The 21734-nt window shown below is 38.3% G+C and overlaps 2 protein-coding genes across 3 annotated transcripts; one reads left to right on the top strand and one right to left on the bottom strand.

Moving 5' to 3' along the window:
* Positions 1 to 2464: 2464 nt before the first annotated feature.
* RB195_012810 (uncharacterized protein) lies at positions 2465 to 7969 on the top strand (the record flags this gene model as incomplete). The annotated part of the gene is made up of 10 exons (XM_013437637.2): positions 2465 to 2548; positions 3122 to 3224; positions 3283 to 3381; positions 4144 to 4258; positions 4328 to 4478; positions 5514 to 5609; positions 6002 to 6160; positions 6674 to 6814; positions 7631 to 7762; positions 7859 to 7969. 10 exons carry the CDS (start codon positions 2465 to 2467, stop codon positions 7967 to 7969), a joined length of 1191 nt encoding a protein of 396 aa, XP_013293091.2.
* A 1466-nt stretch (positions 7970 to 9435) lies between these two features.
* On the bottom strand, positions 9436 to 20439 carry RB195_012811 (uncharacterized protein; the record flags this gene model as incomplete). Of its 2 annotated transcripts, XM_064202366.1 has the most annotated exons (11): positions 9436 to 9546; positions 10030 to 10143; positions 11191 to 11283; positions 11363 to 11479; positions 11636 to 11825; positions 12757 to 12957; positions 14398 to 14534; positions 15741 to 15824; positions 16708 to 16929; positions 17053 to 17118; positions 19978 to 20094. In XM_064202366.1, the coding sequence occupies 11 exons, from the start codon at positions 20092 to 20094 to the stop codon at positions 9436 to 9438; spliced, it is 1452 nt and encodes a 483-aa protein (XP_064058247.1). The 2 variants fall into 2 exon arrangements, with proteins under 2 accessions (XP_064058247.1, XP_064058246.1); XM_064202365.1 differs by lacking the exons at positions 12757 to 12957; positions 16708 to 16929; positions 17053 to 17118 and adding an exon at positions 20375 to 20439 and having other exon boundaries at positions 19978 to 20131.
* Between the last annotated feature and the right edge of the window lie 1295 nt (positions 20440 to 21734).

A 21734-nucleotide genomic window follows, 5' to 3' on the forward strand; every position in this document is an offset into this window, starting at 1 on the left:
TAGAAGAAACCAAAAACAGCATTTTGTAGAGTTTCTCTGTAACCGAGTTTAAATTTAGAAATTTAGAAAAAAACGCTATGACTTATGCATTAACCTAATATTTTATTGGTGTTTCAGATTTTCGTTCGCATGAGTGACTCTTCATTCATCTTTTACATTGGAATATTGTTGCCGAGGAAAATAAATTTTTAAAAAAAGACTGAGGAGACATTTTAAAAGAGACATTTGTTTATTTTCTGTATTTTGTCACTACTATCTAGATACTGGATGATACTAGTAATATGAATGATTTTTTTTTTGAACAAGAGGAAAGTTCGTGTTAGCAAAGGACGATCAAAATCAAAAGTGATAAAAGTGTACGCTTTTGACAACAAACCATGAAATAATTAATCCTTCCATTTATTTATTAGGTAATCTTACGAAGTAAAAACAATTCAAGAATAAGAAAGACTCCCTTGGATGCCTTTCTGGAAATGTTAATCCACAGTTAACCTTAGAATAACTTTTCAAAAACCGTATTTATGAGAATACGATTAGTAAAATGTTCGAAATGTTGTGTGTAAGTTGCACCAATGATTTAATCGTTATTACTAGAATTACTAGAGTACAGTATGAATGTTGTTGAAACTTCTACGGCTACTAAATCCTTTTTGGACAAATGACTTATACAGTATGAAACGGTCCAAAAGGCATACTATTTTTGGAGCACTAGTAACATGATTTTTCTCTTCCTAATCGTTTCTACAAATAAGCACATTTTTAGGACGAATATAATGCAATGAAAATTGGAATTTTAGCAGAACTAGCTTTCTTCCACTAATTCGCGATCACTGGTGATCAAATAACGGATCTGGACAAATAAGCTCAAGCATACTGAAATAACTTTCATAGTTTCTTGCACAATCTAATCCTACCACATCTGGATTGATGTGGTAGGATATACGAGCATTGAACGAATTGTTGTTGCTAATATTTGCAGCCCGGACTCATTATTTAATGTGAAAATTAATGTCTTTTGCATTTAAAAAAACGATGAGAATCCGAAAAAAATCCGAAAAGGTGTTAATGGGGATAGTCAGAAATATATTCTACTTCTTCGTTGTCTCATCTTCTTCGTGGGAGCTCTCGTTCGTGAAAACAACCGAAGGCACTGACGATCTTCTCTTCCGCTACGGTATAAATAGTTGTACAAGTTTAAAGAGTTTGCTCCAGGTTTTGTAGACCTGGAAGGGTTTAGGTTTTCTGCTAACTATTCTTATTTGTAATATCATGTATTTTATGTGATTATGTTTTTATTGCATTGTGTATGTTTTATTTATCCTATTATCATGATATACGAAACAGTTTACGATATGAAGACGTTTCCTTAACTATATAGTTTAAAGTTTTCGCTGCAGACGGACAAATCACTGTTTTATAAGTTAGCATATGTTTCATGTGGATTTTCTGGAACACTACCACTGTACGGTGCACTTCTAACTCAACATTTAAAAAAGTGTAAAAATTAAAAAAAAACCAGTATTAACTAAATATACTAAAAGTACTTGTTTCCTTAGAGCGAGCTTTAGAAGAGAACTCATTTTTTGGTAGGTGTTTTTGACAGGATGATGAGAAAAAGATAGCTTATTGCACATAAATTACAAAAAAATTAGACATAAAAATAAATAAAAATATAAATTACACGATTGTTCGTCTCAGCTTAAAGTGCTTATAAAGATGATTTGGGAATATGTTTATGTTAATGTTAGTAAGTCAGCCTCAGGAAATAAAAGTAGTTTTTTTTGAAGAGTTAAAGGCATCACTCCACGAATTTGAGGTGGTGCGGATTTCAGGTGGGCTATGCCTATGCGGAGTCGTAGATTATGGAGAGAAGGGTGATTCCGTCCATTTCTTCCTAATTGCCGTAAAAACCGGCTCGGAAGATGGGGCGCGTGCACAAGGCTGGCGCGCTCCGGTCGAACACCTTGTAGAAAATAGTGCGCCACAACGCCCGAAGTCCTATCTTCCGAGTCGTTTTTTACGGCAATTAGGAAGAAATGGACGGAATCACCCTTCTCGCCATAATCTACGATCCCGTGTACGAATCTCCACCTGAAATCGGTACCACCTCAAATTCGTGGGGTATGCCTTTAAATGCAGAGAATGTCATTAGGGTTTTCACAGTTCTATTGATGAGTGATGTAAAATATTCGGAAAGGAAAAAATTGACTAACAAGCAAACTCGTAGTCCTGAAAAGTCTGTGATCGTCGAGATTGAATTTTCCACGCACAAAAATTGGTAGTTAGTGATTCCGCGTATGGATTCTCTGGAAGAAAAATGTTTAACGCACGTGCTGCTCTGATAAGAGAACAATGATGACTTGAGTAGCGTATCTCCTCGAAAGTGCTTCGCAAAGCATGAAACGAAACGGGTGTGTTCCTATTAAGACGAAGTTTTGTTATCTTCGACGAGCATTTCCGAATAATGTTTCGCTACGCTCTCCTAGGAGCTCTTGCCTTCACAGTTACTGCCGCGAAACATGAAGATCCAGAATGCAAGATGACAACAGTAGGTTTCCGTTTGTTCTAGTTCCTTCTTATTTCAGGAAGAGATATGGAGTGGTTTTTTTTTGAGTTTTTTTTTCCTGGTGACAACTAAGAAAATCTAACTGCTCTCTTTCTAATCTTAACATCTAATAATTTTTTCAATTCTATAACAATCATCATAACAAAGAGACCAATATTTGCTCTTTTACAACTTAGAAATTATAACGGAACCTTTTCCTAACCTTAACATTTGCGCATGTGAAAAATCTGTTTAAAAAAGCGCTTTAGCGCTTTATTTATTTATATTCTGTACCTATTAGTATAAGTTAGAACTCCATGACAGCAGGAAGCCATGTCTTTTCATGGACGAGAAAATGAAAAAAGAGGAAATTTGGTTTTTTTTTTGAAAAATGAGAACAGAAAAGTGAAAAGCATTGAGCTAAACCCACCGAATCGATCGAGCGATCTTTGAGATCTGTGTAGATAAAATTGAACTAATGAAAAAAATAGAACATTAATGATTGATTAGAATATTGATCGACAGAGTTGGAATAGAATGATTTCTATGAAGTATGCATTTATCCTATATTTTCAGCCACAAATAATAGAACACTGGGGTTATCCGGCCGAAATTTACACTGTAACCACGGAGGATGGATATATTTTGGAGCTTCATCGGATTCCTTATGGGAAAAATGGTAACATATTGAGATTTATTACTGTATTCAATATTGACAAGTACTAAAAATTTTCCAGATGCAAAACCAACATCTCCACGACCAGTTGTATTTATGCAACATGGTCTAGAATGTAGCAGTAGTAATTGGGTGACGAATTTACCGGACGAAAGTGCAGGTATAAATCCTTACATATAAGTAAAAAAATATGAAAAAATAGAAGAAAGGTATAAATCCGAATGAAATACTATGCATGAACATTGAAGAACTGACAGTGAGGAGTGGCGCTGTGATAATTTTACACAATAATCAAAATCGAGAAATTATTTCAAGAAAAAAAAGACTAAATTGACAATTTAATATCGTTGCGTCCAACAATTTCTTAACGTTTCGATAAAATATAAAAATTTGAGTCCTTGAGTACTTTTCAATTATAACCTCAGGTTGTGTTAGTTTCCAGTTATTGCCTATTATAAGAGAAGTAGGAGATATTTTGCTCCGTCCTTAACGAGATTCCGGTTTCTGGGCGGATCTCAAGGGGAGGAATCTAATGGGATATAAAAAGGATAAATTATAAAGACTGTGGCGTACCAATCCGCTTGGGATGCGCCTTGCGTTTTACTGGAATTCGTAATCGTTGGGGTTTTTGTCCGGTACCAATTTATCTACCCCAAAAGGATGAAAGGTTTGGTTTGCACTAGGGCGGTTTCGAACCACAACCGCTGTGTGATCACAGCGGACCTCTTACCGACTGCGTTACACCCGCCTCATGGGTTACACGTTGTTCTGAAGTTTACATTTTGACCAGATTTTCATCTGTGACAAGATAAGACCGAGCGACGGTCCCCGACGGTCCCGCACCGTCACACACCGTCGATTTTTCCATGTTCATGGATAGTTTTGTGCACGAAACGGAAAAGATCTAAAATATCTTCTGCAGGATTCATTTTTGCCGACTCCGGTTTTGATGTATGGCTTGGAAATATGCGAGGAAATACGTACAGTACTAAACACATCAACCTTAACCCCAAGCATGAGAAATTCTGGGAATGGACGTAAGTTTAATTATCGCAGAAGGAATCATTGTGACAGTAATTTTCTACATGAAAGTGAGCAAATTTAAGTTGGGACGAGATGTCAAAATACGATTTGGAATCAATGATAGACAAAGCACTGAATGTATCCGGACAACAACAACTTTATTACATTGGACATTCACAGGGAACGCTCACTATGTTCTCAAAACTTTCTGTGGATAAGCAATTCTCGAACAAGGTATTAATTTCTAGTATTAAAAAGAGTTTAAGAGTATTAAAAAGAAAAGAGAAAAAGAGAAAAAGAGTCAGAATCGTTCGTGTAAGTACCATTTGAGTGCTTGAGCCATTGATGAGCAAAGCCTGAGAGTGGGACCTCCCGTACCAAAATCTTAAGTTGAAAAATATTAATCATCCTGCGGGGTTGAGATCTGTAGCTCCCAAATGACGAATACAAAAATATAAGCTTTTAGAAAACGAATACAAATAGATAGAATGTTGATTATAAGAGAAATTTTGAGAATGGAAGTTCATGTCACAGTGCAGTCAAGGTGAAACGTAGATGAATAATAAATGAATAAGATTGTAGCTCTGGAGGTTTTTTTTAGCTTAGTCTCATCGTTTGTTTTGCTGCTACGACCTCTTTTACTTTTCAGTTTGTAGAGGTTGAATTTCCTCCCAATTTCTTTGAGTAAATGTGCAAAATTCGCGTTTTTCGTAGTCGTAGCTGTAGCGAGATCGTTTCAGAATCGTATCGCATACTAATTACGCCCAACTAGACAGAAGCTAAGAACGAAGTCTAATTCCTACAAATTAAAGCGTCTTTAAGAATCAGAACTTCGGGGTTTGTGTATCTGAATAATGGTACTGCGGTTTGTTTTAACTCTTTAAGAATCAGAACTTACTGAGATACTTAGATGACCTATCTTCACTGATCGTGCGGGCCCCAGCATCTCTTCCACTCGTTTCGTTCCCTCGCCAGTGATGGCGAGGGCATCAGAGGAAACTATCAAATTAGCGAAAAAGTATTCTATTACTATTACGACTACCCAAGATGCTACTTGTAAACATTCACACAAAAAAAGATAACGAAATTGAGTCCCAGTAATATAGCATATTGCAGCCGCTCTAGGAGCAAAACAAATAAGATTATAATTTTATTATAAAGTATTACTCTGAGAATAGTGTAGGATAAAGCTTGATATCCGTACGTGTAGTTCCATTGAAAATTTAAGTCCTATTTTTTTTTCTCCATTAAAACAGCAAAATGTTACAGATTAAAAAATTCTTCGCTCTGGCTCCTGTCGGCTCTGTTGCTCATATCAAAGGAATGCTGAAATTCTTGGCCGATACTTTCAGTCTTGAATTTGACGTGGGTGTAAAGAGACGTCTTTAACATCTTTTTGACGTGGTACGGGGTATGTCCCAAAAGTGTCCTAAAAGTGAGACCAATCTGTCACCATCGGGTCTTCTTTTCGTTTTTAAAGATCAGGACGGTCCGAAAAGTCAGAAAAGTTTCGCGTCTGTTCCTAAAATCCAATCCAATGTGGAACGTTTCTTAAAGAACATTCCGGAGAAGAACAAAAAGCGAACAGTGGCATAACCGTTGGAAGCAGTGCATCGGTGTTCAAGGGGTCTGCCTTGAAGGTTATCAAGTGGATTTGGAAAAAAATGTTTAAAATGTTTAAATAGCTCACTACTTTCGGGACATACCCTGCAATCTGATGTGACATCTTTGAACCAATCGAACTATTTCAAATTTAGACATGGAACGATATATTTGGAGCGGGAGAATTCCTTCCAAACAACTGGGTGATGAAATTAGTTGCAGACGCTGTATGTGGTGGATTAAAAGTGGAAGCAGCACTGTGTGACAACGTTTTATTCTTGATTGCTGGTCCAGAAAGTAATCAGATGAATCAGGTAAGACATACCCTCTTGAGCAACTGCTCTGCAGAGAATTTTCTTAAAATGCTATTTTGTTCACTTTTATGAGCACATCTAATCCAAAAGGGAATGACAAGCGTTATGTGATTTTTCTAACATCTTGCATCGTATTATTTTGCTAAACTAATCACAGTAATCGGAAGAAGAAATCACAAGTATCGTTAGAATAATCTGAAATATAAAATTGTATAGTCGAGTCAAAACGACATGAACACGATTGCGTAAGACGTTGTGCTCGAAACGGCCCGATGTAGACAATCGGAATTGAGGTATAGTCATTGCGAACTGCAACGATGCGTGGTGCCAAAAAGGTCCCACCACAATCCTAACCGCTACGCTCCACCGCGCCGCTTCGGACGCAACCGCTTACGCAGCTGCACCGAGCATCATTCTGCTTTGACTTATGGATGAGCAAATTCGCGGCGAAAAAGAATTAGTAAATACCATGGAGGATTTTGTCAGGATTTTCCTTAAACAAATCTCGTTCAGACTCGAACTCCTGTCTATTTAACTCATACACCTGCCGGCACTTCAACGATGAACGTCAAACATTGGCTGCAAATGGTGAAGAAAGGTACCGTGGCAATGTTTGACTACGGGACAAAGGAGAACAAGAAAAAATACGGACAGGTCTGTTGCATACGACATCCATAAAATTCACTTTGTCCCAATTTTAACATGTTTTCGTGAGTCAACTCGATTTCTCTGTGACATTCGGAAACTATGTGATGAACGCTACCTACATTCTAGTGGAAAGAACCCAATATCCAGAAATATCGTGTTTTCGGTTACGGGAACTATGAATCCTCTACTTTTCTTGGGATTTTCATTAGAGACTGATTGTATGTGAACAGAGACGTTCTATAAAAAAAAACTAAAAAAAAAGAAAATAAACACATTCTATATAAAAATTAAAAAATAAACGACTACCGGAAATATCTGTTCTAATTATTCTTTACACCTAAGGGATTTATGGTTGGGATTTGTATTAGCTGGATTTGTAGTGTCGGAGCCATGCCAAGTCCGGCTCAGCTCCATCATACTAGCCTTTGGCCGGAGAGGATAAATTTCCTGGCTCTACCTTCGACTGAGGCGAGGATCCTGGACATAATATAATTCTACTATTACTTGGGAGTAATTTTTCCAAGTGTATATAATCTTTTAAAACTTTGTATTCTACTTTAAAAAGTATTTAGACTTCAATTATTATTATTCATTCATTTATTCATTTAGACAATTCAAAAGAATAAAAAAGTTTATTAGTTTTTAGTTTTTGTGAGAGGCAAAGAAAATTATGAAAGAACAAGAAAAAAATCAAAAAATTCTTACATCTTTTGAAGTGTACTAGCCATTTATTTAAACAATTGAGTATGTGAAAACTGCAAACAACATTTGAAATGGTTGAAATTGAAAAATGAGAGCAGGTGAAACCAATTTTTTTTTCAGGCAAATCCACCAGAATACGATTTCACACAAATCCAAAATCCTATCTACCTTTATTGGGGTGACAGTGATTGGCTTGCAGATCCGCAAGATATTTCCGGGTATTTGTTGCCAAGGATACAACACACTCTTGTGGTGAGTAAGAATCACCTCGTGGATTCTTATTATTTCCCATTTGTAGTCATTGTGCAAGAAGGAAACCATAATTTAAAAAAAAAGAGAAAATTTCAGGCGAATACAGAGCTGAATGATTACAATCATTTGGATTTCATTTGGGGACTTCGTGCTCCAGCCGATATTTACTATCCTATAGTGAAAATAATCAATGCAGATCTCTCTTAGATGCGAGATCCATGAGAAATCAGTCTTATTGCAATCCCTGCTCAGCAACGAATAAAAGATTCTTACAACATATTTCGCCAGGCAAAACTGTAACACTGTACTGTAAAGAAAAACCGTACAGTAACATTCTTCGCACATTTACAAAGAAATGCCTGTTGCTGTGTTGATGAAAAATCGTTTGTAACTTGTAACTGCATACGCAACTTACATAATTCTCATGATGATACGGTAATATTATACCAACAATGACGATATCAACAAGAACTAGCGCAGGATAGACGTCGTACTAGCGTTTTTTCCCCCAAGTCACAAGAAAACCACTCTCGAATGACAACACATGTATTCGGATCAAAACGACATGAAGTACGGACAGTTGCGTAAGCGGCTGAGCTCGAAGCGGTGCGGTGAAGCGTACGAGTCAAAATCGAGGTGGGACCGTGGCGAACTGCAGAGGCGGGTGCCGGTAGCGAGGGTCCTTGCAGGATTCCAACCGCTACGCTCCAACGCGCCGCTTCGAGCGCAGCCCCGTACGCAACTGTCCGTGTTCTCATGTCGTTTTTACCCAACTATACAGCATGCCGAATGCTTCGATAAATTTTTGTTAAAATCTCACTTTTGCAATTAATTTTCTGTAACAGATTTTAAATTTCCACAACATGTTCTATTTACATTGTTTATTGCAATGAACGCATATCAATAGAAACAAAGAACCATTGAGCATCTAATCAACTCGGTTGCTGAAACTGAACAGTGGGAAAGAGCTCAAATAAGGAAAAAGTCAAAATTCATTCAAATTCGAGCAGATTTTCGTTAACAAACAGAGAAATAGACAACCGTATGAAAACTAGAAGCATTTCTCGGAAGAAAATATATTTCCAGAACCAAACGCTGAGTGTTTTCTAGAGAAACGAAAAGAACTACATAGTAATGAAGTGTTGGTAAATTTATCACAGCATCCTCACAGCCTCAATAAATTTCTTAAAGTATGACACAGGATTGGATGATGCCCATGAAAGAAAGAAAAATTTGGCTACCAGCCAGCGTCAAACTCATCAAATTAGAGGGAAATGTTTCAGATATATCGTTATTCTCAGTCAGTAGCATAATTACAGTCATTATCGTTACCCTATCTGCATTCTGAGAAGCAAATTGTTTTCGGAATCTCTAGTGTGAAAATGACTAGAAAACTAGAACTAGGAAAAAAGAAGGAAACTAGAACTTGACTAGAAAAGCTTTTGAAATTGACATAGCTAGAAAAAGCATTACTTCCCGTTACCCCTAACACAGGGTAACTCAGGGAAACGGGAAATGTAGAATGTAGCAATGGTAGCCCTAAGAGTTGTACACTGAAGGATGTCGCTCTCAACTTTCTACCAACTCCTCACTGCTGTCATTACTACATTCAAAATTTCACGTTTCCCTGTGCCGCTCTGTACATATAAAGAAGTTATGCCTTCTAATCTTCTTCAAACATTGACCATTAACGATTGATAATGACTATTTCTGCGCTCGGACAACAACTCTTCTTCTGGGATTCCCATTAACCAAACTTCATGACTGCTACTGTCAGAGTTTCCCTGAAATGTAAATCGGAATTGTTGGATTAAAGGCAGGAGAGCGAATGTTAATGTGTTTGGTTTATGGTGGCCTACAGTTCCATGGTCCGCTGTAACACAGCACTCGCAGAAAAATGTCAACAAATAAGATTTAGGGTGACTTTATAGAATTAATGTGGAAATTCAGCAAACCATTTCGTGATGGCTTATTGGATTTCCACATTAATATTGTACAATAACCCTAAATCTTTTTGAATTTTTTTCCAGCACAAAAAATTCCTTGTGTGTCTTTCGAATTCAACTTCACAGAAAAGAAAAAATAGAAATTCGTGGTGAAAATTGTGAAATTATGTAGGGGAGGAATTTTGCCTAACGAAAAGAATCACTTTGACCCAATATATGGAAGGTACAATTGATCTTCTCTCTCATTATTAGCTTTTTTTGTAATCTGAGAAGAAAGAAAGTGGAAAGAACTCAGGGGAACGTAGAGGAACTCGTACTCACCATCTTGCCATTAACACCAATTCGGAACGCGATGTCCACTAAAATTCTTCTCCGGCTTTGAAGAAGGAATGCAAGCTCGTCCCTTGCGCGCTTAGATCGTCCACATAACCAGTCCTAAAACAAAGTAGACAGTTTTCGTTCTGAATTTTCTGTGTCTTCTTCACTACTTGTTCACTCAAAACGCCCTCAAATAGAGCAATATGAAACGAGCAGTTGCATTCACGGTAAAGCAGTTAATTAGTTTTCAAATAGTCGTGAATGATCAAATGACAGTAAATGCAAAAGCATCAGTAAGTATCAGTTGCAGCTGAGTTGATGGCCAGCTCCTTGCCGGAGGGGTGCAGCTAAGTGAGGAATCTACCGCTGCGCAGAACTACCGTATAGTCAGGTCAAAACGATATGAAATATAGTGCATTTGTGTATGGGTTCGAAACGGCGTGGTGGAGGCAGCAGTGCGAACCGAGGTGGGACCGTCGCAAACTGCAGCGAGGGTGGTGCCGGGAATAGTTCCACTATGATCCTAACCGCTACGCTCCACCGCCCCGCTTCGAGAGAAGCCGGGTACGCAATTGCGTACGTGCTTCATGTCGTGTTGACCCTACCATAAGTTCATCGGAAACATGATGGAAAGAAGAATCGAGAATTTCTGATCACACTAGACATAAATAGTTCCGAACAAAAACGTGACAGTATTTCCTAATCGCTACACCCTTTGGAATTCAGAACTTCGTTTCTTATCTTTGTCTCCTGAGTAACTTAAAGCAAGAACGTTAACAGCGAAGGTTCAATTTCAGCTCATAGTTAACTGGTACCAACTTTCAAATAAAATAATTAATATTTACTACGATTAATGAAAATGGATTCCACTCTAAACGAAAATGTCTTCGAACAACAATACGTTGAGCGTAAATGTGTTGTAAACATGAGAGCGTCCTCAGTGAACGCGTGCTCTGAACTCTCTCCACAATTTGGAAGAAAAAAAAAGCTGCGCGGACTTGCTTTCTTTTTGTATTTTGTACTATTCCATTATTTTTAATATTGGAATAAGATTACATAGTTTTAGCGAAGCCTTTTCCGCTACTTTTATCGATTTCTTTGCTTTTGGGGTTCCCCTAAGATCTTAATTTGCAAGGATTGCTGGGTTTTACTATGGCTACTAACCTGATTGTTCATTCCGGTGAGGTTGCTTCTTAAACTGTTGGATACCATAACGATACTCCATTTATCCAGCTGATTTTGACGAACCGGAAATAGCTAGCTTATTTCATAGTATTTTACAAATGCATCGGTCAATCGGCGGCAGTAATGCTGTATTTAAAGGTCTCACATTCACCTTGGTGGGAATAGTCCGTACTCGGCAACGGAATAACGCCCTCCCAACTGCTTTCCTTATTCGAGGATCGGAGACACAATAGATCGGTAACCGCATCAAACAGCCAAAGACGGTCAACTTAAAAATACTATAATTTTAAGGAAATATTTGCATACAGGTAGTTGATTTTACATTGACATCAAATCTAGAGATAATACAAAGACTGTACGACTAAAAAAAAGGAAGAATTTTTAATAGGTGAACTCGTAAAATCTCAAAATTTGACATAATTACCAGTGATGCAATATCCGACGCAATCAGATATCCGTAGTAGTAGTTTTTGATGTGACTCGAAGCAAGATGGTCCCAAAATCCGATGATTATAGAGACGAGATTCGATAGGAGGTAGCATCCTACCACAAGCACTAACGTCTTCGTGGCTGTGCGAACTCCTCGCTTTTCATTGTAGTAATGACGTATCGACCTAAATATTTGTTCTGCAGTTTATCGTAAATTCACGAAAATGGAAAAAAAAACGCTTAGAGGGAACATCCAATGTATTGGAACGCCATTTTTGTGGGATTACAATGTAACCACTATAGGTATTTTAGCTGCCAAATACAAAAAAAAATCTAATTCTAATCTGGGCCTCAGACGTGATAATTGACTCAAAACATCAGAAAGTTGCTCATGACCTTAAGCTGCACCCTCACAGCCATTCACTCTGAGCGAACACAAATTTGAGGTAAGTGAGAGTAACTGGGAATCCACTTCCTTCACATGCAAGAGTGCAGTGACGACGAAAAATTACAGAAACGGCACAATTACGTCTCAGGCTGACGAATTTTGTTACGTCCACACTTGATTAATTTCAGAAGCTTGTTTGAGTATCTGAAGTCTACCCTGTTTTTTAAGTCTTCTGAGTTATTCAATGTCTTCCCCCATAATTTGATTATATCTGTGCTCCGTTGACTCTTTTGACCGTTTGCGCATTCTCAATGCAGCACCATCTCCGTCCACTTCTATCGAAGGAACAACCGCTACACCATGAGTTTAATGAGTTGCAGCATCTTTCTTGCGGATGACAAAATACTGAGCTGAGTATCCATGAAACACAAAACTTCACACCAGGATTATGAAAAAAATCATCATGTGGTTGAGTTCGATTGATCGCGTACACGCTTATAAGTTGTAATCTGCACTCCTAACCCTATCTTCTGATGGAGACTGGATCCCAGCATCATCATTTTCTTGGTATGCTGTCTTTTAAGATACGAAAGGTAAAAAAATCGTTAGAAAGCATATCTGGGAAGCACCTTGCGATTTCGAACTGTGTTAAATACTTTATGGTGACAAATGTGGTATGTTGCCTCCAATTGCTTTTAGATGTAATTGATATATAGAAAAGAACTCACGAAGAAGTGACAGTGCCTCGTAATGATCGCTTTTTAATCGACTGCTGCTGAAACTCCCTTTGTTTTTTCCGTAATTGAAGTACAATTCGATAGTTGCAGTAGATGAGGATAAAAAATGGCAAAATCACTGTCAACGTCTTTCTGCCCCAATAACGGATAGCAGCGACGCTTCCAAGATGATTGGCAAGGACCGGGACATACCTGAAATAGTTTAGTAGTTTAGCAGTTCCACCCTCATTGAAAAATTTTGATATTTCTTCGAGAAAAATTACTTTGCGAAACGGCACAAAATTTCTTAGTGATTCTCACGACAAGTCAGCTATCGACAATGTAAACACAATTTCCCCAGGATGACTACTCGTTTGATGTGAAGCAATCAACCATATCGTGTAACTAAACCATCAAGCATTATAATAACAGGCTTAGTCTGTCATGTGTGGATGTGTGAAATGAAATTCCAGAATGCAGAGAGAGGTCCCACCGCGGCGCATTGATGTGCTGATGCCGAGAAACAATAGAATGGGATGAGACTGGTCCCACGGCATCGAATTAGTTGGATTTATGAAGCATAGTAGAGTCAAAACGACATGAAGCACGGTGCAGTCATGGAAGCGGTTGCGCTCGAAACAGTGCAGGGGAGCGCAGCGGTTAAGATCGGTTAAGACCCCTGTTGCAGTTCGCGATGGTCCCATCTCGATTCCAATCGCTATCCCCACAGCGCCGCTTGGAGAGCAACCGCTTACGCAACTGCGCGGTGCTTCATGTCGTGTTGGCGCGACTATACAAAGAAGTTAGCGAAGTGAAATACATTACAAGAAACTTTGAAATCATTTCTTCTAGTTTAATTAGAGCCGCGAGGTGATTTGCTGTTACAGATGTGGTTTTCTGGTTATTGGGTAGGCTCCCGCAACGAAGCCGGACTAGTGATATCATTATGCTTAACTTAAATTACTCTTGTCACTACGGAGGCAAGATATATGTTAAGGGCATCGAAATTAGTCAGTTTTCTAGAAGATACACTTAATTCTCAGTGTAGTGCAGTGTGATTTCCTCATAATCAAATAGTCCAGTCGCACTTAAAATTCACCGTGTAATTAATTCATGGTGAAACCATAATACTGCATGAAATATTATTTTATCCTACTTTCTTATGTCATAGGATTGCCTACATATTTTTTGTTCTCTCATGATTTCCTGCAGGAAAAACGATCAACAGATGAGTCGTTTTCTTTTTCTTATATTTACTTCATTCAAATTCTTATTCGTGAAATATGCTGCTCAAAAATGCCAAATAAGACAGTACCACTAGTGCCTGGGGAATAAGTGGCGCTTACGCTTAAGTTCTTCCATGCTCTGTTTATTTGCTGTTTATTACATGACCCTCCTCAAACAGGTTAATTACCCAAGTGAAGGCGGCCTTTACAAGATAATCCTTCGAAATATATGTTGCTGCTGTTTGCTTAAGTTCCAAAAACACTGTAAGGCGTAACAATCCAAATAATTACGTAAACCGACTCTATTTCCTAGTTTGTGAAGTTTGACAGAATGTACAAGTGAAATTATTTGAAGTATACACATGTAAACTTGATTTGAAAAAAAAAACAAAAAAGAAAAACAAAACTGGGGTAAAAATTAGCAAACCTGTCCAGTTCATCACAGTAAGGAAGATATTCAATGCTTGTTTCAAAAAGGATTGTGCCTCTCAGCAGAGTAGCGATCAAGGTAATAGCAACAACTTTTCCAACTTTCCTTCTCACCAGAAAAACCAGGATGGTTTTCTGCAAATATACTGCTTTAATTCAATTTTTGCTTCATTTGTTCAAAGTGTTTCATTTATATCTTATAATGGTCATTGCATACGAACAGCACTTTGTAATGTTGACAATGTAACAGTACATACAAAATTACTCCTACATTTTCCATGCTCATTCAGCTAGAATTAAAGTGGCAATGAGCGAATTATTAAGCGATAAATGTGAACTCTGATTTTAATACATCCCTTGGAAACAGTTACTTTAATCCTCAAACAGTAACATAAGATGGTATAGCCAGATGGTATGGATTAGGTATCCAGCGGATTTCTCAACGATGAAACAAAAATGAAAAAACTTTGTAATGTATTCTTACTTATTTTTGATACTGATAGAGCTCAGAGCTCCTTCTAGAAACAATCTATTTGGAAGATATTGGACAAAATGGATAATCTAGTGAATAATTTCATTTTTCTCGACAAGATCACGATTTCCTTACTCAATTGCTTTTGATTTCGAGGGAAATCACAAATAGTTAATGTCCGGATTATATTACACGAAATCATTGTAAGGCTGGAACGTTTTAAAGCTAAGAGCCTCATATAGTAGGCAGGCAGTGAGTTTTTCAATTAGATGGTTTCACTTTGAATATTATTCTTTACATACATTCTTCTTTCAAAAACAAAACTTAAGACGCAGAAACGGTGCGTGAAAATATGTACAAAGAAGAAAATAAAGGTGGTCAGCTTGAAAATTAAGCGATATTATTTTAGGGTGTCAAGTTTCTCTGTTCGCTCTCTTGGTACTATTCAAATTTACATGGCTGTCGCTTCTTGGAAAGTACTTTCTTTGGACAACCTTTGCTTTCCACCTGCACTTGTTTACTGTTTACAGACACCTAAAGCTTCATTTAGGAGAGTGAAGCAAACTTAATGGGCTTTGACTGAAACAAATTTTCGCAGGAAACACCGCGGAGAGTCTGGGAAAAGTTCCAGAGAAGAGTTATTTTCATTAAATAAGAAAGATTCACGTATATTTTTCCAAACACTTTTACTTATGTTTTGCGAAAAAAAAAGATCAGCACAATGAATGAATGAATAATAATGAAATGAACAATAATGAATGAATAATGAGAGACAATAACCAACATTTTATAAAGAGACATGGCACGTCTTTAACTCTTCTGCGACCAAAGAAGAGAATTAGACGTAACGATCTGTCGAAAAGGCATACCTGTTTCCCCTCTGGGGAATTGGCAAAAAGTCGTTCCACACTGGCGACAACAAGCAAGAAGTTGCATATGGTTACACAAACATGCTGTAATGTATTCTTTAGAGGGAGAAAAGCGAGAAAACAAATGCATTTCCGCTAACAACTAATAAGAAACGAAAATACATAAAACACAACAAACTGCAAATGATTCTTAAGCGAAATCAAGTTTCTTTAATCTAATCCTTACTAAACATTCTCCAATCTCAAGACTTTGATGTTTAGCAGAGTTTAAAAACAGTGAAGAAAAATAATGCAGTTAGTTAATAACGAGTAACGGTAAAGAGACTTCTGCACATTTTTTTGGCAACGGTTAAGGAGGGTCGAACGATTATAAAAGAACAACTAATAGTCATTAGGTTTTACATATAAAGGACGTAATCGCTCATTCACTTTCATAGTTCAACTACTACGTGGGTCCATTATTCTTTTACGGATCTCAGGAACGAAATAAAAAAAAAAACATTCTGCGACATGATTTCATTGAAGGTGGAGAGCGTTCTAAACCGTTCAAAAGGTAACAGAATCACTTAATTAACACACTTTGCCAGTACCAAAATAAATCGCGTAGAGATGAGAAATATATCAATTTTAGTCGTTTTTTACGAACAATGCTTGAGCAAAATTTTGAATGTGGTACGCTTTGCACATACTCTTCCCCGTGATTTCTACCAAAGTGAAATTTTGAGCAAAAATTTGAAGACATCTTAGAACTATAATTCTAAAAAGTGAAAAGAAAAAGAAAAGTGAAGTGAAGTGGGATTTAGTTCGAACATTCGAATAACATTCGAATAACACAACTGGAACTGTTCGCTTTGTGGAATGATAATTTCTTTTAAGCGAAAAGCTAACTACTTGTTTCCCTTATACTTCGCACGAAAATTATCAATTCTAAAAAAAAGAAAAAAGAAAAAATATCGAGAAGAATCACCTGTATACAGTGCACGAAACGTACGTACTGTATCCAGCTGTCAGCTACGGATCGAATATCATATCGATAGGAAATCACTTGGACCGGGAGCAGAAGCACGTAACATGTTGAAGTGATCACATCAAATAGAGCCAATAAAACCGGATTCGCATAGTTCTGACGTCGTAGTCGTCTGGACGTGGAGAAAACATAGAACAGCAGCAGATTGAATAGAACTGATAGCTGCAAAAAGTGGGTGAAACCATGTGGAAGTGCGTATTTCAAAGAAGAAAAAAATTCAGGATGATATTTTCAAGGAAACTAATCACTGTCTATAGTTGGATGAAAACGACATGAAGTACGGACAGTTGCGTAGGCGGCTGCACCCGAAGCGGCGCGGTGAAGCGTAGCGGTTGAGGTTGTGTGAAGATCCTCGTTACAACCACTTATCTCTCAGTTAGCCATTATCCCACCTCGATTCCAACCGGTGCGCTCCACCGCATCGCTTCGAGCGCAACCGCTTACGCAACTCCCCGTGTTTCATGTCGTTTTGAACCGACTGTATGTCTATGAGATATATTTGCATTTGGAACGTGTCCAGCCATTTGATTACTATCCGCCATCGATTGGGGCAGGGCAACACGAGGAGAGAGTATTTCTGGACCCTCTATCCTACTTCAACTGGCTCCAACTGTAACCTCCACCACGAACGAAAAGCAATTTAGGGGAGTACGTAAACCTGCTGTAGTCTGACTGTACTTTGGCGCGCGAAAAATGGGGGATAATGTTGTTCGGGGGCACTCAGTGGCGCCCTTATTTCTATCTCTATCTTACTTTTTACCTACTATCTATCCCTATCTTACTTTTTTTTCTCTTAGTAACTTTAGCTTACATATATGATTAATGGTTAACTCTTAGGGTCCCGATTGATTTAGTTATTTACCTCCAGATTTAGTTATTTACTTCCAGAAATAAGGGCACTACTGAGTGGCCATATCTCAGGCCATTTTCGGTTTCTTTGAAGACACTGCATGATATGAATTAGCTATTCATTTTCAGGAAGCCTGTTTCGAGAGCCTGGTGAAGTTAAAGGATTGGTAGTTCCAGTTCTATCCTCCTTTTTTTCTCTTAGTAGCTTTCCTTTGACATGTGATGGATCCTTGAAGACGAATGGTTGTGTTCCATGGGCCCGACTAGCTTAGCTATTCACTTCCAGCGATGATCTGTCGCCTTATCAAATGTGGAAGCCATTTGTCGATCAGGAGCGGCCTTTGCGCTCCATGGAGATTTTTTTGCGCCCTAGGTGGAGGCCGGGCACAGTTCAACTAGGGCAAGTAACCAGATTTTCTATATGTAAGGAACCAACAGGAGTTTTTTTTTGTACTTCGCTCATTCTCTTCTACGTTGTGAATTTGAGCAGCCCTTATTTCATGCTGTAGAACTCGAATGTTGATTTGTTGTCGTTCTTCAACTTCACAATAATTGAGTTTTACTTTTAGGTATTTTTTAGTTATTAAATTTTACTTCTAGTTACTTTATTTTTTTTATTGTTATTCCGAACCACCAAAATCCATACTCAAAGCGAGATTTGCTTGAAACGTATGCCTCAGAAGTTAGATCCAGACAAACGGCCGCCGGAAATCTATGCAGCACCTCAGCTATCAACATGTATAATCAATGCTGACAGCTACAGTTTCCTTAGTGATATCTGTCAAGATTTTGGATTGATCAGAACTTATCAGATCTGCCACAAGAGTTCCTTGTGTATTTTCTCATTCTTTTTCTTCTGCAATGGACTCTACCGGCACAAGCGGTTCCGAAATTGAGTTTGGAGAATTTTGTACCGCCAAAATCTCTTGAAGCACAATTATGTTTACTTTTTTTACGAGGAAAAAACTTCTGATCAAATCAATTAAGACTATAGATTTCTATTGCTGCACTTCTCTCTTGTTTTTCAAGCTTCTATTAAAGTGTCTCTTTGTCGAATACTTATGCAAGAACAGGAAAACAGAGTTACTGCTATAAAAAGGAGACGTTAGCTACTTGGTCGGCTGCAACTAATTAAAGGGAGCGTACCACGAAATTAGGGCGGGTGTGGCGCATTCGGTCAGAGGTCCGTTGTAGCCACACGGTCGAGGGTTCGAAACCGCCCTAGTGCAAACCAAACCTTTCATCCCTCCGGGGTCGATAAATTGGTAACAGACTTGTCTGGGAGGACAAAAACACTGACTTGATCATCGGCTGGCCCCCTCGAATCATTGTATAGGCCAACACGCGTTCCAAAAACCCCAACGATCACGAATTCCAGTAAAACGCGTTGGCGCATCCCAAGTGGATTGATACGCCAGTGACTTTATCCTTTATCCTTTACCACGAAATTGACACAACGTGGAAATCCCTTACTCGTCGTGAAAAACTCCGAGGGAAACGATGTTCGTTTCAACGAGGTATAGTAAAGTCAAAACGTCGTGAAGCATGGTGCAGTTGCGTAAGCGGTGCGGAGGAGTGTGGCTGTTAGGATCGAGTGAGGACCCTTGCTACAGCCGTTCATTGCTGCAGTTCGCGATCGTCCCATTATTATTCCAACAGCTCTGTCCACCGCGCCGCTTCGAGCGCTTGCGCAACTGCACCGAGTTTCATGCCGTTTTGACCCGACTATAAGTAGGAAAGCGCCACTGTTGTGCACGCGTCGCATCTACAACCGAGCGGTCCGAGGAATCAATTGTAGTTTCCCCAACGGCCTATCAAATCAGTAAAAACAATGCATAAGCTGCTGAAGGAACCAGTTTCAAACGTATCTCATTGGAACTAAGCCAATTCCCATCCGTTTTTTTTTAAAAGAAGGACGATTAACGAAAGTTAAGGGCGACCATCCTCCTCATATTCGTAACCTACATTCCGAACTCTATATTTTCTATGTTTGCTTTCTACACTACGTTAATTTTGTGATGCGTTGCCTTTGAAATGGGGCACATCCATTGTTGCATGCGGCAGCAAATTCAACACGATTTGAAGTTATTGCACATTTTTTTTTGCAGAAAGATCGTACAGCATAAATTATTATCATAAATTTATTAGCATTTATTAGCATAAATTTCATCTAAAAATGTCTTATATATATTAAACACGTCATGTTCATTAAATTTTCATCAATATACTTCCAAATGAAGCTTTGACAGATATCTCTGAAAGCATGGTTAAATCCTAACGAGAATCCTTCTTTGACATAGCTTAGTCTACAAATTGGGAGAAAGAATCCCCAAAAAGCATGTGATCAGTGGAAATACTTACAGAAGCGACAGCGTCTCCTATAACACCATTAATCAAAAATCGTAACCCGTCCGCATTTGCTGCCATTTGTAGACCACAGCTCCTTGTGAAAGAGTCGTTTGCACGAAAAATTTCCATTCTACAGCTACTTTGACGCAGGAAAACAATGCGAGATCTGTAAAATGTTAGGAATATGAAACTATGCATACCGATTCCATAGTAGGGTCGCAACGACATGAAGCACGGTGCGGTTGCGTAACCCCGGACGCGCACGCGGCGTGGTGGAGCCGGCGGTTGAAATCGGGATGAGACCGTCGCGAACTACAGTGACGAATGATGTCAGGAAGGGTCCCTATAGATACTAAGCGCTGCGCTCCACCACACCGCTTCGAGCACTTCCGCTCACCCTCAACTGTACCGTGCTTCATGTCGTTTTGACTCTACTATTCCTTGTGGGACCCATCTCTCTGCTTCTGGATCCATAACAAAGGAGGAGGCGAGGGCCTAGCCGTGATACCGAGTATTTCGTTAATAACGAAGAGTAAGAAAATACAACTGTGAAGATAATGAGAATCGAAGGGAAGATCGTCGGTTTATAGTAGCTATTAGGATGGAGATACAATTCTGGAACTAAGCACTACATGGTTTGTTTTAGTTCATTATTTTTTGTAGTTTTCAGTAGTACAGTAGTAGTTTTAGTAGTTTTTGTAGTGGGTATTGAAGTATAGAAAAAATTGGAGTAGACATAAATTTCGATTCGTTTTGAATTGTTTTGAATAAACAAAAATTTACTTTGTTTTTGCGGAAATTAAATTGATTAGGGATTTACGCGATTGGTAGGTCAATTCGAGACTGTTAGCGGACAGAAAAAGCGCTATGTTTGAATTGAAGAGAATAAAATTATCATCGTAACTTTGCCGCGTTAGTATTCGTGAATTTAAGGTATTTCTGTGAGACGGCTTTAAGCTCTTAGATCTTGGCAGCGTCATCTTCCAGGAAAAAAAAAGACCATGGAAAACTTTATTTAACATATCAATGTCCAAACCTTTCGATTTTTTTTCAAGCAAGGCGGTCACTATCAAAATGACTAGACTTTTTTTTTTAAAAGAGATCGCTGGGAATTTTTTATTTTTTCTTAGAATTTTTTTTTTCAAAAGAATTTCTACTAACTGAGATGTGCACTATCAAAAGATCACAACTATGACCTGATGCTCAAAAATTTTCTGCTGCGACAGTGAAGGGAATAATTTTCTTTCTCATTTGAATGGTTGAGCAAGAACAGTCATTTCCGTTCGAAGAGATTTGTAGTCTTACTATGCACTATTCGAAACCCTACCATAGCACCAGGCGTACAGGATAGTAAAAATAAGATAGTCCTGAGACTATGACAAATTATAAATTGTCTGATATGACAAAATATTTTATTTATTCTTTACATGGTGATCCATGTGTGCGTGAACGAAATGTACAAGGAACAAATAACACAAATAAACAACAAAAAAAAAGAGTAGTCGAGGGCAAATACATACGCTACTGAATACAGGCAAAGAAACCTCTAATTACTTGTTTGTGCTTGAGGAATCCGCTAAAACCTTTCTTTAAAGAGTCTAGTGGGAGTGGCGCAGTCGGTTAAGGGTCTGTTGTAGCCCCAAGGTCGAGGGCTCAAAACCGCCCCAGTGCAAACCAAACCCTTCATCCCTACGGGGTCGGTAAATTGGTACCAGATTTGTTTGGGAGAATGAAAAAAAACTGACTTCATGATCGACTGGCCCCGTAAG

This window comes from Necator americanus, chromosome V, assembly GCF_031761385.1.
Source record: "Necator americanus strain Aroian chromosome V, whole genome shotgun sequence".
Classification (NCBI taxonomy): domain Eukaryota; kingdom Metazoa; phylum Nematoda; class Chromadorea; order Rhabditida; family Ancylostomatidae; genus Necator; species Necator americanus.